An 18,440-nucleotide genomic window follows, 5' to 3' on the forward strand; every position below is an offset into this window, starting at 1 on the left:
GATGTTAGCCGTTGATGCTAGGTGCCATTTTCAGCCGTACAGAATCAAATCTGAGGTAAATTTTATTAATATTTCTGTCAGTTTTGCCTCCATTTTTGTCTTTTCGCCGTTATGTTGTCCGTATTACACCCTAACTAGCTAAATCAATAGCTAGGACATCTTATTTAATATGGCAAGTGTGTAATATACAATACAATTAGCCTAATGTTATTTTATTAGCTTAATGTAGATGACTTTGAACCCCAAAATAATTTGCGAGGCAACAAGGAATCATAAATGCTAGGCAGGGTGCCGTATTTAGCAAGCTAGCAAGTAGCTATGGTGCCTTAAATTGATGTAAAAAAGGGATGGAATGGTAGAAATCCTTCAGATTTGTTAGCATTACTTTAATACCAGGCGGTGTGTTATGCATAACTAAAATTATGTTAAGATTTCACAGCGTATGTTTAGCATCCAGAGCTAACCCTGAAAAACGTGGTGTCAGAGAGCTCATTAACTCAGTCAAACCTGTCAGAAAAGTGGACCGTTTGTGCCTCGTAAACACGGCGAACAACAACAAGCTTTTCTTCTCCTTGATTGTGTTATGGCAGCAGCAGAGGTGCGAGTTTGCCGAGACACGGCGCGGCTAATTTGTGCGAGTTGTGGGTTTTGTCAAGCTGGGAAAAAAAAGTGAAGCGGTGTTTATATCAGAGTGTTAGCTTAGTGGGAACGCTCGCAGGTTGCAGACGGTGTGTCATTATTTCCTCAGTCGGGTTTAAATCTTGAGGATACACAGTCGCGGCTAGCTAACAGTATAGCGTGCGTGTGTGTGTGTGTTGCCCCAGTAAGCCTGACTCTAGATGCTAGTCATGTGCTAAATCATTTTCTGCTTCTTAAGCGCACATATTAGTGTGTTTAAAAATATTTTGAGGATAAGATCTCCTTTCCATACACGTATAAAAGTACGAGAGAAGGAAAAAAATAGAATAAAACCCAGAACATTATGAATTCACTTATCGCTACCAGCTAACATCTGAACATCAGAAACGTTAAATAAGCTAATTTTACTTGCAATCAAAACACATAAATAAAATATCCCATGAGGCGTCAATATCAGTCAAAGTAGTACACTCAGCTCGACTTTCTTCGTCACTTCTGGCAGACCCCTGTTAGCTTTGTGTGTGTGTGTGAAGTTGTTCTGGCTAGGTAATTAGCATTGCTGATCCTGAGAGCAAAAGCGCTCCTCTGAGAGCAGTGAAGGAAAGTTTAAGAAAACAGGACATGCATGGACATTAGCAATCGGTTAGCAGGACGCTCTCGACTCGCCATTCAAATCACCACCGGCGTGTTTCCGACACGTCTCCTGCGGTTTCCTCCAGCTCGCTGTTATACACCGCACATCTTCGGACTTTAACTACAGATTTATTCTCACACTGCAAACATTCACACGCTACAGTGAGACCATTAATCAGCTCGTCTCACGCGGGACATGTTCCCAATCAGTCTCCAGCTTCATCCGCACGCTGGAGTCAACATCAACATCATCATCATCATCATCTCCCCCTCATCACCAGTGTGTGTTTGTGTGTGTGTGGTTTGTTGAAACTTTTAGTTGGTTTTGACTTCGCAACCTTTACATTACTAAAACAACTAAAAGTTCAACACACACACACACACACACAAAATTATACAAATATTACACCTGATTACGCAAATACAGTTGAATAACGGAGTCTTTGATAATTTATAAATAGCTATTTTTGATTATGTTAATATAACACACATTACTAATTTAGCACCTTGATCTTAAAATCAACTAATTAATCATTACTTTAGATATTGTAAAAAAAAAAAAAGTGGGGGTTTGACAGAAAAGGTGTTCGTGTTTGTACACAAACCAAACAAGTAAAATGATTATTTGCACACTGTTACAAGTTTTTTTTAATTAAGAATTTATTTATGATGATACTTTGTCTTTTATTTTTATTGTTTCCTTTTTTTTGACAATTTTTTAAAAAAATGTATTCACAATGCTATTTTTACTTTTTCTGGAATGTAAGAAAAGTTAAAGAAATTAATTAGCAATACTATATTCTACTTGTAATTTACGTAAATTATGTAATTTATGTTTGTATAATAAATAATATTGTAAATAGGTTTACAATATGGCTTTTTTTTATAAAATTATATATACATTTCATTCTTTCTGAATTGTATAATAAAACAAAAATTACCCTAAATACTATTTATTTATAGATACTTTTTAAAAAAACTACATTTTTAAAATAATCACACTACTTAAAAAATATATATATATTTTGAGTTAATTATTTGTGATCTTTCTGTCAGAATAAAAAAAATGGATTTCTTTTTAAATTCTTGATTGCACCATTTTTGAAAAAGAAACTAAATTTGTCACGAAGATGAAAAGCCGTCAACAGGTTTAATGCTTTTTTTTGTGTCAACTTCTACGGTCTTTTTTAACATTTTGCATTTTTTTTTGCAAAATAGAAAAATGATATGTGACAAGTCATTACGTTAGAAAAAAAAAATAGAAAAAGAAAAATGAAAAGTAAAACAAAAAGACTATTGGAGAGTGAGATGTGATGAGAGAGCGGCATTGCAAAATAATATTTCCTGAGTGCACTCACACTGACCTGAACTTTGTGCTAATTATTTATCATCATAGCTATTTATCTAGCTTTATAGAACAATCGTATTGTTTCTTCTCTCTCTTCTGTTTCGTCCTCTTGTTTTCTCGTTTGTTCGGTTATACGAGAAAAACAGTCTGAGTGTGCAAAAGAGTGTGTGACATGTCGTTTTTCTTGCATTCTCTTTCGGATGATTGTCCTGTTTTTCTCGTAAAAGGTATTTTAGAAAAAAAGAGAAAGTAATCAAGAGGACGAGAAAGAAAGAAAGAGAGAGAGAGAGATGTGGAAATAAGCAAGTGACTTAAGGAGCGATAAGTGAGGGACGAATGGAGAGACAGAGAAATAAAAACAAAAGCAGGTTTAAAGAGGGAAGTGCGAGGCCAGGCCACAGTCCTGGTGCAGAATGATTGCGTTCCTCAGGGGTCTCTTCAGCAGGAATATCAAGCTTCAGTGCCGTGGAGACCCCTTAACCTCGACTGCTCCACCCACGCACCCACCTCCAGCTTCTCTCTGCAGAAATCATCCTCCGTCTCTCTCTCTCTCTCTCTCCATCAGGACACGCAGGAGCAGAGCATGGCCACCACATCACATCTGACTTTACATCTGTACCGAGGCAGAAGCTCTTCATCTGACGAGGAAAGTCACTGAGTTACTCCTGATAATAAAACATATGTTTATGGAGAAAAGAAGAAAAGGGAAGAAGTAAAAGAAAAAGAGGGGCCACGTCGCAGCTCTGTTCAAACCACACACACAAGTTTCAGGTCTCATCATTCTGAGCATACACAGCATCCATGATTAGGATGAACGAGCTGGGTGATGATGTCATACACGGAAATTGACTGACACGAAGACAGAGACAGAGAGGAAGGGGGACAGACACATGGGCATGGGGACAGACAGGTCACCAGACAGGTGAGGAGAGCGTCACTGAGACAGAGGGAAAGGAAAAAAGAAGGGGAGAGAGAGAGAGAGAGAGAGAGAGAGAGACAGGTAGGAGAGAAGGAAAGCAGGACACAGATCCAGATACTATAGACAGATAAGAGGGACAGACAAGTCAATTCAATTTTATATTGCTTTTTCTTCAGGGTTTGAAAAATGTATTTCCTTAATGAAAAAAAAACAAAACATTTATTTGACTTTTTCTGATAATAAAAATAACCCCACATACAATTTATTTATTGGTTTCTAAATATAACATCATTATTTGTTCAATAAATCACACTAATTAAAAAAAATCCTTTGGGTTTATGATTTGTGATCATTCTATGGCAAAATAAAAAAAGATAGATAAAAAATGTTATAATGGCATGAACGCTTTTAATTCTTGCTTGTTTGAACCTTTTTAAGAAAGAAACTGAATTCGTCAGGAAGACATTTATTGCTTTTCTTTTTGCACGTCACATCTTTAACTTTTACTTTCTATTTCCAACATCTGCACTTTTTTGCGCTCGTACAGGTCCTCCCTTTATATTTTTATGATTAATTTGCACTTACAAATTACAAGTTCAATGCAACAGGAGATGTGTTTAAGTTAATAATAATGTGATACTGTTTAAGTTTGTTACTGGAGGCTCAGGTACAAAACTGTTTGTAGGAATTTCAGTCCTGAACTATTGAGCGACTGCAGTCACAAGTCACCAGAGAAACAGCTGTGTGCATCAGCCGAGTCCAAGACCGTCTTCATGACCGGACAGACCTGGACGGAGAGAAGGTAAGACAGCCAGCTAGAGAGAGAGAGAGAGAGACACAGAGCTCCGTCTCACTTCGCCTGAATGTCTGTGTCACAGCTGAATTAGACATCAACATCCCCAAATACACAAAAAACAGACTTATTTTTTTTTTACAGCCACTTAATTAGGGACTAGTCCAGCTGGAGAAGTCCAGAGCACTAAGCACTCAGTCGTCCATATTTTACATCTTGTTGGAAGAGAATCAGCTCGTGTTCAGTAACTCATGATCAATCAGCATCTCCAGAAAACACTAAAGTGAACAAACAGAACAGACTTTAACCGAGTGCTCTGGAATCAAAATTAGTTTAATTACTGATCCGTGCATGTCTGCATTTATTTTACTTATTTGTTAATCATCTATATATGAGAGAGAGAGAAAATAAAAAAAGAAGATAAGAGTGAAACTTCTTAATTGAGATGCAATGGACGGTTTCAAGCCAAAGAAATATCTGTAATGAGTGTTTTTTTTTTTTTAAGTAAAATACAGGGAATGAAAGAAGATAAAAAGAAACTGGGATGATAAATGATGACATTTTGGCTTGAGCGTGGGCTCAGTTTATATTGGAACAATAGAGATTACATTTTAACCTGCATTTGATTTAATTCATTGATTAACCCATTTCAACCTCGTTATTTTTTTTTTACTAATTAAATCCAGACATGAAGATTTAAAAATCACATTTAATAACATTCTGTCAAACATTCATACAGCAAAAACACACATGGTAAAATAAACAAAAACCTCAACTTCTGTTTCTCTTTATTAGATTGCTGTTAAACTGATATTAGACTGCAATCCTACTTTACTTATTTTAAGTTAAACTCTTGAAATGAGGCACAGAATAGATTCAGTGGTCTTGTACGGTACAGTTTATCTGAAAGAGAACAATCTCATAAAGAAGAAATATCAAACACCCTTTACATCTCTGTTCAATAAATCTTCACTTGCTTGGACATGTTCTTAACTTAAAAAATATCCCACAAAATAAAATCACATCATGGCATCAGTGGTGTTTGTATTTTAAAATCGAGACGACTCAAACATGGTGGAATAACGACATTACGTCCAGCTCTCTGGGTTAATCCCAGGTTCAGGTGATACATTAGGCTGAGATTAAATTCAAAATGAAAGTAACACAAAACTTGGAAACAATCCTGGTACGTTCTTAAAAATTAAAAAATCCACAGCGCTGTTGAATCCTGGATTCTGATTGGTCAGAAGCTGGTGCTATATTCTCTACAACAGCAGCTCTGAAGGTAGAGCAGGGTTATAATCAATGCACTCGTTCTGATATGTTATCGTTTCTATAGCAACTAACTTGGATTACATTGCGGAAGGTACGTTTTACTTTTTTTTTTTTTTTTACATTTATGGAAGGAGTCTCCGGTATCAGTGCTTTGTAAAAGTCAAGAAGTTAAAGAACAAACATGTCTCAGGAAAAATCAGGAGGTGCAGTGTTTATTTTTTATTTTTTTGTGTGTTAGCGTCCAAAGAGGAAATAAATATATACTGGAGAAGGAACGAGTGTTTTCAGCTGCTATTATGTAAGTGATATTAATTCCTTACACAATGCTAACATGCTTTTATTCAAACTAGAACTACAACCCCTGAACAGCGGTGCATCAAGGTGAAATAGTTTCAACACAATGTTATATTGAGATCAGTTTAAAATAGGCTGAATTAAAATGACAAACCAAGGAACCATAAAGGCTAAAAAATGTTTTTTTGTTAATTGTTGGAAAAAGAAAATTAACTCCACAGTAACGACCACATATGTGCTGTATAGGTTTAAGTTTTGATTGGTTTGGAGTTGAAAGGCAGTTAGGCACATTTGAGCTTTACCAACTATAAATGTCTACTTTCAACTCTTTTATTCATCACAAACTTGCATCATGCTGTAAATTTACATACATCTAGACAAATTAAACAAAGAAAACAATAGTACAATTTGGCCCTTAAGCCCTCGGTATAAGAACAGAGGTGCGGAGAACCAATCGGAGATCCTGAAGACGTGTACAATAAGAAGTATCATGTGCTCTGTGGAACTTTGCATAGACTTAGCTTAAAAACCCTTGTGCTTTGTTTATAGCTAGCATGTTTAAGCTGACTGGTGTTATTTTTCCTGTCTTTGGTGCTACATGTGTACTACATCTACATTACGTCCTACACTACTGTATATCCGAATGAGTTTAGGAATCCAAAAGCAAGAAAACAAAGTGGAGTGATTAGATTGCAGCGCTTTAGTGTTAATATGATGAAGACATGATTATGAGCTTAACAACGATGTTAAGATTGTTACTGAGGCTAAAAGAAGGGACTGGAGGGCTTATGTAACTTTGAACTGATTAAATAATTACCATTTAAAAAAAAAAAAGGTCTGCATTTGTAAAAAGGTACAAAACAATCTGGAGCTTGGCGTTTACTCTGCTTCGAATGAAATCTACGAAGTTATGATGAAACTTAGGTTTATAATAATATACTAGTAATTAGTACATAAAAAATATTTTAGCTGCAAAAACTTCAAGCTTAAGTTATTATGTTTATGGTGATGTAATATTTTAAATTGAAACTCATGCAAATAGAGACTGAAAATCAACCTAAATGTGAGTTCGTTAACTATGTACTTGGTGATGTACAGCTAGCTGGTATGGCAGGACAGACATAACATTTGCTAACTTTTTTTATGGTTATTTTTAGCTTGCTAAAATTTCAATAAGTAGGCTAATTGCATAGTTCTGTTTCTAGGCTTTGATGCATTTGTAATGATTATAGTAGTATTTAATTAAACACAATTAATCACAAGGTTTAAACTGCCATAGTGTTTTTTGAAAGTGTTGTCCGATTAATTAGATTAATTTTTTTAATTTTTTTATTTCACCCTAAACTCTTAATACATCAGTGTAAAACAAATTTTGAGTTTCAGGGGCTACAAAATCGCAGCTGAACTCCAAACTAGGGAGCTGTAACTATATGTATGAGTGGGCGTGTCCCAGGCGTTGTCCAGTGGTTAATGACACTAACTGTGTGTCTCAGCGTGGGTGAGAGTAGGTCTGTACGGTCCGCAGTACTGAGGAGAGAGCAGCTGTCTGACAAAACCCGCATTCACACCCAGTCACAGAAGCACTTTCAGTAAGAACACACATCTGATAACATCATGTCGTCTTAAACAACACGCCGTCTCTGCACTAATCACTTCTAAGTCGCTCTGAATCACCCGTGTCGTTCTGTTCACGGCTAACACCAGCTACAAAGCTAACTAGCTTCTAACACAAGGTTGAATCCCAAATCTCTCTCTAACTGCTAATCAAGGGCCCTACTTGGTACAAGGAATTGTACACCCCTCATATTTTGGGGGGAATTTAACCCCAGACCCCGGAAATTAAATAGGTAATATGGTAAAGTGGAAAAAGTGGAAATATAAAGTAAATCTGGTGAGTTTCTCAGGACTGTCCACCACCTCCATGGTTCATTCTCCTCACCTTTTGGCTACAGAGTACCGCTAAGAGTTAAAAACTACTGTCACCCGTGTTAATTAACTGTTGCTCGTTAACTGTCAGTTGTCAGGTCCGTCAGTCGCGGTTAGTTATTTCCGCCAGACACTAAAGGATACGTGTTGGCCAAGCAAAAAAAATGGTTAAATAAAGAAACCAATCATAATCTATTGATAAAAAATGGTGTTTGTGGAACTGTTGTATAAAATCAATGGCTGTGATATCTGCAGTACTCCGGCTGCGCGCTCGAAACCTCATCACAACAGTAGCTTCATATAATCTGGTGTATTATTTCATATAAACGTAACTTTCCAGGACCTGCAGACTTTTAGTGAATGCAACTGCAATCTGTGCTAGCTAGCTAATCTAAAAACAATTATTAACAAAAAATAATAATAATAAATCCCAGTTGTTATGGTCACTTCTTTTTATTTTATTTTTTTAAAACATTCTGTCTTATGAGCTACTTTACTAGCATTCTAGCTAGGTTTATGTTAATGACCAAGATATTAGCCTGGCTGCGATAGAAGCAGACGCAGCTAAATTGCAAATTTATGCATATGCATTAAAAGCTGCTTTATATTAGATTTTTGGACTATGGTGTAAATATTTATTTAGGTAATATTCTAGTGATAAGGCTACAGTTATGCTAAATCAAGGAAAATAAATTTAGTTTTTCCATCTTCCACGTAACGATATTAATGAATTTATAAACAATGTTAAAAATAATTCAAATTTGTGTGGGAAATGAATATATAAAAGTAGATTTGTGCTTCTTGGGCGTTTAAGGAATAAAAGAAACTTTTAGTGGGAGTTTTTTTACGGTGTAACGCCATAGAGATGTGTACCTGTAATAAGAGTTTAGCTGTTACGCCTTCTGTAAATGTCTCGACACAGAAATAATAATAATAATAATAAAAAAGAAAATGGAAAATGCGTAATATTTAAAAAAATATAAAACCATCACCTGCTTGCAGTCTAGAACATCTGAAGAACGCTGCTCTAGAAAAGTCAGGATATTACTTTTGTTCATAAAATGTGCACAATCCCCCCAAAATTATTAAAATATATTACCTTTCAAGTTAAATATAACATGAGAGAAGATCGTTCTTCGGTGTTGTCTTGTTTTAAAAAAATAATAATTTTTAAAAAATCATGATTTAAGACTTCCCAAAAATCACAAAAATGTAGTCAGCCCACACAGGAATTAAAAAAATAAAAATGAAAACTCATCCCTTTGGTGTGTATAAATTAAAAGTTAAAATCACACCGCCCGACCGGCTGTCAAGTAAACACACACTTCGACAGCTGCTATTAAACGATCCTGTGTTTAACAACGTTTCGAGTGTAATTAGACACTTCGCTCCCAGTCCGTCCATGCCAACCAAGTACACACTAAGCAAAACTTAAATTCCTTCTTTTAGCGTCCCAATAAAAGCGTCAGAGAGCTGTTAAAATCTCCCACCAGGAAAAAGAAAAAAAAAAAAAAAAAAAAAAACACTCCCCATCACCAGATTTAGGCTAAACGAAAGCTCGGCCAGCATTCGCGCCGCGCAGAAACGGTTTCCCATTTTCCGTCCTTTTTATTTTTAAAGTTTTTTTTTCCAGTCCCGTGTGCCGGCGTGTGGCGTTCTCTCAGGAGTGCGTCCAGCTGACTGGAACCCAGTGCGTCTCCGTCTCCACCCTCCTCAGAGCCTGTTTGAGCTCGCCGAACGCACACGCCAGCTCGTCGTTCACGATCACCAGGTCGAACAGATGACCGTACTGGTTCTCCATCAGCTGAGCCGTGTTGATCATCTCCTGGAAGTCTTCGTCCTGACCGAGAGACGGGGAATCACAAGCACAAGCAGGTCAATGAATAGAACGTTACAGTCTTCATGAGTTCAGAGACATTCAAAGTAACGCACCAGGACCTGGTTTACATCAAAGCAAGAGCACCGAAAGTGCAGTTTAGAACTTGAGAAAATAAGATCTTAGAAATAGAAAATGAGATCTTAGCAGGTGAAAATATCTTGGAAACAGTTTAATTTATCTCCACTTTCTTAAAATAAGATTACAACAAACCAATTGTAGGATTATTAATCTTATTCCTACTCAAATTTCACTAGGAAAATTTCAAGCAAAAATTTAAGCTTGTTTTATCAGGAGATAGATTTGCTAGTTTTAGAAATGTATTTCTTAAAAAAAAAAAAAAAAGATCTGATAGTTTAGCCAGATTCACGAATATTCCACTTGCTTAGATGCTAATATTTTTCCCAGTGCAAATTACCCATAATCCACCAGGCTTATGAAATTTGTCTAATGGCTCACAATATGTCTGTACATTAACTGCACCTTATCAGGTAAGTCACATCTTTGTGTGTCAAGTTTTAACATTCATTGAAATTTCTAAGGGTTACGTTTATTCATGCATATTTGCGAAGATGTGACACAATTTAGGTACCAAGTAAGCTACAGTATAATAAATATCACATCAGGATAGGTTTTCCATCATCTTAAGCACAAAGGAGTTTATACTACTTTGCGGTTTACATGACAAGCTGCACCTTTTTATCATATACATTTTTAGACAGAAGGAAAGAGAGGCTGGTGTCGAGTGTTTACAGCCACCTTAACATAAATGAAAACAGGAACTTGCTTGTCTAATGGATGTTACACAACGTTAAAGGGGATGTATTATACATAATTCCCTTTTCAGACATTCAGACGGGTCTCCAGTCTGCTGGTCTCTGGAGGGGGCGTGACTCAGAGCTGCTCATTTACATAAACACTGAAACGAGGTGTTTGGAGAAGGAGTGAAATAAAGAAACCCACAAAAACACACACTTTCTTGAAACTCTGCGACCTGCGTTAACTCGTGTATTGAAGATACCTTAAAATATGGGACGTTTAAATAGATGGATGGATGGACGGTTCCGTCTACGTGCTGCCGGATATACATCCGCTGTTTCCGTGGCAGTTATTTACAGGGCCGGGTTGCCAGCTTGAAACCCGATTGTATCTGAGCACTTGAGGTAAAGGACCTTGCTCAAGAGGTCTAGCAGTGGCAACCTGACGTCGCCAGGACTCGAACCGGGGATCTCCTGGTCCACAGTCCAACACCTTAACCACAGAGCCACCTCTGCCCTCTAAATGTATCACTAAAATTATTATATCAAATACATCACTAAACAAATACACCACTAGTGGTATTGATTGTTGTTGGTCTTTCGGCTACTCTTGGCAAGGGGTCGCACCACAGTGGAGCTTCTGGTCCGCACACAAGCTTGACACTGGTTTTACCCCAGATGTTCTTCCTAATGCAACCCTCCTAGTTTATCTGGGCTTGGGACCAGCACTGAATCCAGTGGCTGGTGTTTAAACATTGGGTGGGAATCGAACCCGGGGCCTCCCACATGGCAGCAAGAACCAATAGCCTTATTAGTTATAAATTGCATGTCCAACTTTGCCTACTGTACATTCTCTTAGCCTTTTCTGCTATGATTAAGAAATAGCTTTGAATTTTAGCATTAAGAGGAATAAGACAGTACGACATCTTACTCCCCCCCAACAGGGAGTAGTCTGAATTATGTTGCGACTAAGATTCCAGGACAGGCAGAGGTTTAATAATATAATTTTGCCTAGAATACATCACCATGTACATTTTCTATTAAGCCAATTGAATACCAAAGCTAATTCAAGGTCAGGACCTGCAGCGCTTCCCGTTACACGGCCGTCTCTGATCCCAAAGTCTCGCAGGATTCAAGCCGTGGATTTTTCATAGACTCCTTCAGAACGCATAAAAAAAAAGTTGCTTAAAAGGCAGAAATGCAAAAAAGAAATGTCCTAGCGACGGATGAAAGGCTAACGGTGGTGTTTAATGCTTTAGTGAAGTGGCTCCTGTTATAGTCTGAGGTCTGGATGGATGCGAACCGGTTGAAGTGAGCGCTGCTGGAAAATGACGAGGCTCACCACACTTTTTACAGCGTTGCACATCTGAATGCATAATGGACTCAAAACCACATTAGACGATTAGCAACCCAGACGCATAAAATATACCGTCCTGCTCAGCCCCAAAGCCTATACAAACATAACGCTGGGGAACGATTTCAAAGCTGAAGATGAGTCTTACAGATATATCTACACACACTTCAGGGTCTGAGTGGTGCATCTCTGGTCTTCAAGCCTGCATGGACTTTCCTCCTCTCCAGCTCTCTGGTCCTATGGCTCGCGAGTTTTGTGTCGGTGTGACCAGGTTTTAGTGTTAGTCACCGAGAACATGGCACGGTTTGAGCGGCTTTACTGATTTAGCCCGGGTTTTTTTTTTACTAGCCGAAAACCGAGCCACAGATGAGTAAGAGATATGAGGTTACATTCTGCCAAAGAACGCGTTCAGCTAGACAGTGCTTCGTTTTTTGCCAAGCGGTGTATCGAGGAAAAAAAAAAAAACAGGTTGAATGGCTGTAAAGTAAACCAGTGGTGTGTGGCCAGGCCTGGACTGTAATCAGCTTTCATTCCTCTCCACTCAGCACCCTATCTCTCCTTCTGGCCCTCTCATATCTCTCCCTCCCTCTTTTTATTTGGAGAGCAAATGATTAGTTTCGTCCGGGTTTTTTATTTTTTACCCCGATGTTCTTCCAATTCCAATTTTTTTCCTTGCCAATTGCAACCCCATCATCATGGTAAGAAGGCCGCAGGAGAAACTTTAGACCGTTGTTTAGGAATTTGGAGGCATTTCCAGCTTGAGGTAAGGGGATTATACACTACAGAGCCTTTCTTATTGACTTCCTCACATCATAAATCAATCAAAAGTAGAGTAAGCCCTGTCTATATATAAAATTTAAAGGTGTAACCACTCCTTACGCTGTATGTTTTCTTACCAAACACCTACAGGCTATACATTAAGCCTGATTTATGCTTCTGCGTCTGGACCGTCGACGCCATTGGGTCCCAGGCACTGTAGGTCCTGTAAGCCTCCTATCCTACGCCTTAGCCTGACATGCACCTTCCCAGAAATGTAATGGCAACTGTGCAACTGCAAAACGTTCGTGATTGGTCCACTGGATGGCATGGCATTTCCGCCTTTTTCTTCTTCTACACTATGTTTAATTAACATGGACCAAATCGAGGAGAGTTTGTAAATATTATTGGTCCTTGCCCCACTACAAAGACAAATTCTTGGCCAAAGATTGCTGCAAAGCCCCAGCTGGAATACCCCTGTGGCAAAGTGGTGCAGAAACTCTACTGCCTACTAGTGGTTTGGTGGTGTAATTTTAGAAACAAGTATAAATGCTCACAATGCCATAGACTACAGCGTGCATAGACTCAATGCAGAAACCTAAATCAGGCTTAACATTCTTTAACTTTATTAAATCACCGTTTACATGTTTATGCAGTAAAGGCCTTTGTACTCCAACAAACACTTCATAACCCTACAGTACAATACAACAATAACAAAACAGGCACAATGCTAGAAATATTTTCTATAAAAAGAAGTTATTTCTACTCTCTTGCTCTCTTCCTCATAGATCTGATAGTAACGTGGTAAACTTCACTGCTGCTATCTTCCTGTCTCCTCTTGCATCTGTTCTTAAAGGTGCAAATACTCCCACGGTCATCTTCTCATTCTCTCTTTATGTCTCTCTTCATGTCTCCCTCTGTCTCCTTCCCCCTATCCCCCTAACTCGAGCCAACATCTCGTGATGCGTCTCTGGACGGACACCTCCCTGCTTCAGGATCTCACCAGGACATTTACAATGGTTCATGTTCTTTGTAGTACATGTTGATGGCACAGGCGTTTGGTCAAACATAAAACACACACATCTTCCCATTTTTTTTTTTTAAATAATGAACCAAAATGTACTTATCGTGCTAATCAAAAGTCTGTAACAATGCCTGTGCCTATGGTCTTGGTCATAGAGAGCATCTTGACAGGAAACATCACAACCTGGTTCAAGAATAGCACCATGCAGGACGGATGTTGTCCCTGTTGAGCCCATGAGCAGGGCCCCTAACCCTCAGATGTATAATAAAATAAAAAGCTAGTCGCTCTGGATAAGGGCATCTGCTAAATGCCTAAATGTAAGATGGTGAAGGACCTCAGCCACTGCAACAGTGGACTGTTCTTTCTGTTGTGTTCAGGAAAGCATATCCACTCCCTGAAGGCCAACACAGAGTGACTGAGGAGGACCTTCTTCCCCCAGGATGTACAGACTATCAACCAGACCAGAGCCACAATCTCCTGAGCACCGCCCCCCATCCAACAAGGGGAGGGACTCTCCTTGTGAGGTCACATTAGGGGGAAAACCTGATTGGCTTGTTTAAACCCCAGCCAATATAAAAAAAAATTCAGACCCAGATAGATCTGAACATCTACACATGACCAAAAAGTGAACTTCGTATAGGTGTCCCTTTAACTGTGAGTAATAAGCATTTGTTGGTTGCAATTCAAATAGAAAATATAGTTGCAAGCAACGATGAGCAGGCTCAAGCACCTGTGCCGTCGCCACCCGGGCTTTTTAAACATGTGGACTTGGTTTATATGGGTCTGGTATAAATCCCCTAGGAGAAGTACATCAAAATCCATTGGATGCGGAGAGCACAGAGTGCGTAGTGAAATGTGTTCATCTCAATAAGATCTGGAAGTGTACAGAGTTTTACATGTACGAAACGTCCACACTAAAGGCCCAGACTCTCTAACGTCCTAATGGGAGCAGATTCGAACCTGTGATTTTCATGAATTTTTAAACATGTCAAGACTTCCAGAAAGATTTGTTGATTGATAAAAAAAAATAAATTAATAATAATAAAAAAATCCATAGAAAAGCAATTGTGCCAAAGGACTAGGGTGCTTAAAAACCTCCAAAAGATCAGGATACATCTGTGTAACGCTGATCTACAGACTCGTCTTCATCAGCTTCATCCAGCTCATTTCTTAAGCAGATTGCAGTTTCCTCATATATTTCCGTCCTTCCTCTGTCTCTATACGATGGAAAATGGCTTTTTTTTTATTGATCGCTATAAAGTGCACCTGCCCTCTGCGTTAAACTCATTTAAAAAGGACAGACGTGGTTCAGCAAGAGGTTCCCGTTTTTATATTCCCAAAGTCGCTTAATCCTCCGATCTCGTCTTTCTTTTCCATTCTTCTTCCATTCTTCTGCGGCTTTGCTTCACGTCACTGTTTTTCGATTTGAGTGCGTTTACATGCCAGACAGAGAAACATATTTTTAATCGCTTACATTTGATGATACTTGAGGCTGTGTAACGTGACGCATATTGAATGTCTTTAAAAAAAATTATAATAATAATAATAATTAAAAATGAAAGAAGGAAACGTGACGGAGGAAAAAAATAATGACATCAGTGTTATAGGAGCGGTTGTTATGAGGGTATTAAAAGAGGGAACAATGCAGCGGGAGTCTGGAGACGGTGGAACAATGAGAGGCCTGTTTTCTCTGAGTGACGCGCTCGCTGCTTTATTGCTCTAACAGACCGGGCAAAGGTATTTCTCTGGGAAAGGGATAGAGTGCAGGACAGGATCGAATCCGCCTAACACTCGCATCAAACAAGGTTTTTCTTTCATTCCAGGCAGAAGATGGATGTGCACGAACTTAACGCCGTCAGCCTTGGTGATCTGTGAGATCTCCTCGGAGAGAACGTTCCTCTGGTGCGCGCGCTCCTGCAGACTGAGTATGTTTCAGGCAGGGTGTGTATGCGTGTGTGTTTTGCTGCAGTAAAACCAGGACACGCAGCTGTTTTATTGACGGTCAAAGCTAGTTTACTGGGATAGCACGCGAGCACACCTGCGTTCTTAGCAGAGTTTAATGTGAAGTCACGGGTGTCTCGCGGCAACCAGGGTTGGGCTCAGGTGCAGGAGCCTCTTTCGGTGGAAGCTAATTATTTATTCACACATGCTCACACACGTGCACACACACACACACATCCGCATAAGCCAGCAAAGTGTGTTAAGGTGTTAAGTGCTTTAATGTGTCTCATGGGTGAAGTAAAAGTTCAGATTAATATCACATTACAGCAGGGCTCACACACACACACACACACACACACGCACACCATTTTTAACACTTTTAATCGAACTTTGCTGTAGTGTAAATATTTATTAGAATGCATAATTATTTAATAGAATGAACAGAAAATATTATTTAAAAAAACAATTAAGCCATTCAGTCTAAACTATAATAATAATAATAATAATAATAATAATAATTTTAAAGAAAATAAAAAAGGAGAAAAAGAAATGGGTAGGTAAAAAAAGAAAGTGAAAGAAAACATGAGAATTTAAAAAATAATAATGAAACTATAAAAAGGTAAAACAGGCAAAAAATAAAAACAGGAAAAGTAAATGAGAAAAATTAAAGAAATAATTTATATATTTTAAATATATATTTAAGATGATTTAATTATTTTTTTAGAATGTATTAATAAAAAAATAAATAAATGTGTTTACTTTGCTTATTTATTTCATTTTATTAGTTTATTAATTATGAAAAAAAAAACTGAAACGCTATAATTTATTTTATATTAACAACCTATACATTATTACCTGATTCAAGGATCTTGCATTGGTTTGTTTTTTTCATTCTTAGTTTTTTTATCATTTGTTTTATTTTTTATTTACCATTTATTTATTTTTATTTTCCTGTTTTTCTTTAAATAAATTGCCAGGCGTCCCTTGTTCTCTGATCTAGCTACCTGACAGTGCTTGTGTATCGCAGGTATTTCGTTCTGTGGCTGAAAAGCTCGTATTTATTTTACATGAAGGTAACGCTTATGTAAAGATATCCAGAGAGTGACGTGCGGAGACCGTGAGGTGTGAGGACACAGAGCGGCGTCTCACCGTGAAGGATTTGGACGAGTCCTTGTCTCCTTTTCCCGAGATGACTTTGGCGCTCTTCCTCGTCTCTCTCAAACGCTCGATGGACGGAGGCTTGACGAAGACGACGAAGGGCTTGAACTCGGCCGTGCGAAGGTGCTTCAGACACTGTGAGAGAAACGCAGGGGTCAGGTGAGGAGAAGTATATAAATAAATAAATAAATAAAAGAAGAAGAAGAAGAAGAAGTTATCAAAACACCATCAATCACGGCATCCTAATCGAGTGTGATATGGATCCTACCGTCCATTATTGTCATTAGTCACGATTACATTTACAGACATAACAGAGCGAATCGTTCACACTGAGCGGTGAACTAATTTGACATCGGGAGGAGAGGGAACCTCATAACACCCGTCCTGCTTTCTCCAGCATGAGACGGGAAACAAAGACAGAACACAATGCAGACTGAGAGAGGATCATAAACGCATGGAGCAGGCTGGAGCAGAAAGCTAACAGAAACGCTGGCACTCGCTCCTCTTTCTCTCTGACAGACAGAGATGAGAAACAGCTCCGGACCACCGACGCTCATGAAACTCACACGGGTCCAGCCTGGGATTTGTTTTTATTTTTTCTGTCGGATGAAGCCGTGATGACACGACGGTGCCAAAGCAAAAGAAGCAAAAAAAAAAAAAAAAACTATCCTGTGACAGAACATTCTTGCGCATTGTGCTCTGAACGTTAGCCGGTTCAGGGTTTCTACACGGCGTGGACGTGTGTCTGTGTAAGGTTTATATTTCTTCTAAGTTCTTTTCTTCTCAATAAAATATCTGGTTTCTTTCAGAAAACAGTCTATGATCTCTCAGAACTCAAATTTGTCATTAGAGTCTGCTGTGTAACGTCAGATATCGGAGGAAACTGGATACGCGGACAAAGATTGGAGCTGGATTTGGAAAGGAAGCGTATTTATGGAAATGGAAATTCGAAAAGACGTGTCGTTTTGTTAGAACTGACCATATCATATTCATACTTTATTATATTTACAGGGCATGAAAGAGTTTGCAGCAAAGTGCTTTTATAAATCAGAACACATTTTAAAGCTTAGTAGTTAAAATAAAATACAGCCATCTGTAAAAGCGAGTACCTCCTCTTTTAATTTACTGTTTTATTATTTTTTTATGAAAACCTTAATACGAATCATCTGATCGTAGCGGGTTGCAGTATTAGGCAAATACAACCTGAGACGAATAACATTATAACTTCAACCCCCCCCCTGCCCCGCCCACTTTGCCACTATTTTTTTAATAAAAATTAAGTAAAAAATAATAAAAAAAAAACATGTGGGCTATATATATATAAAAAAAAAAAAAAAACCTCTATAGTAAGACCTCCATAAGAGCAGAAGTTTTGGCAGTTTGCTGGTCTGGAGCCCTCAGGTGTATGTTAGCACAATGCCAAGAGGAAAAGACGTAAGCAATGATCTTAGAGACTGAACATCTAAATAAAGAGTTATAAAATAGTTTACAGACAATTTAGAGTTCAAGGCAGTCTTCTCATGAGTGGACGTCCCAGGACATTTACCCCAAGGTCAGATCACGCAATGCTCCGGGAAATACAAAAAACTCGAGAGCTACATCTCAGACCCTCCAGGCCTCACTGAGCGTGTTAAATGTTCATGACCATGACAACACAACTAGAAGAAGACTGTTTGGGAGGACTGCCAGGAGAAAACCTCTTCTGTAAAAAGCGAAACCCGGAAGCACAACTGAGGTTCACAAAAC

The 18,440-nt window shown here is 38.4% G+C and overlaps 1 protein-coding gene across 2 annotated transcripts in view; it reads right to left on the reverse strand.

Annotated features, from left to right (window-relative positions):
• Window positions 1-5,023: 5,023 nt before the first annotated feature.
• mpp7a (MAGUK p55 scaffold protein 7a) overlaps window positions 5,024-18,440 on the reverse strand; it is a 115,359-nt gene continuing 101,942 nt past the window's right edge. For both annotated transcript variants that reach the window (XM_053511588.1, XM_053511587.1), the window contains exons 16-17: window positions 16,686-16,829; window positions 5,024-9,667 (exon numbers count right to left, since the gene is read on the reverse strand). In XM_053511588.1, the coding sequence (XP_053367563.1) occupies window positions 9,488-9,667; window positions 16,686-16,829 (324 nt within the window). In that variant the 3' untranslated portion in view covers window positions 5,024-9,487. The remainder of the gene's footprint in view (window positions 9,668-16,685; window positions 16,830-18,440) is intronic.

The sequence above is a fragment of the Clarias gariepinus genome, chromosome 14 (genome assembly GCF_024256425.1).
Source record: "Clarias gariepinus isolate MV-2021 ecotype Netherlands chromosome 14, CGAR_prim_01v2, whole genome shotgun sequence".
Taxonomy (NCBI): Eukaryota; Metazoa; Chordata; class Actinopteri; order Siluriformes; family Clariidae; genus Clarias; species Clarias gariepinus.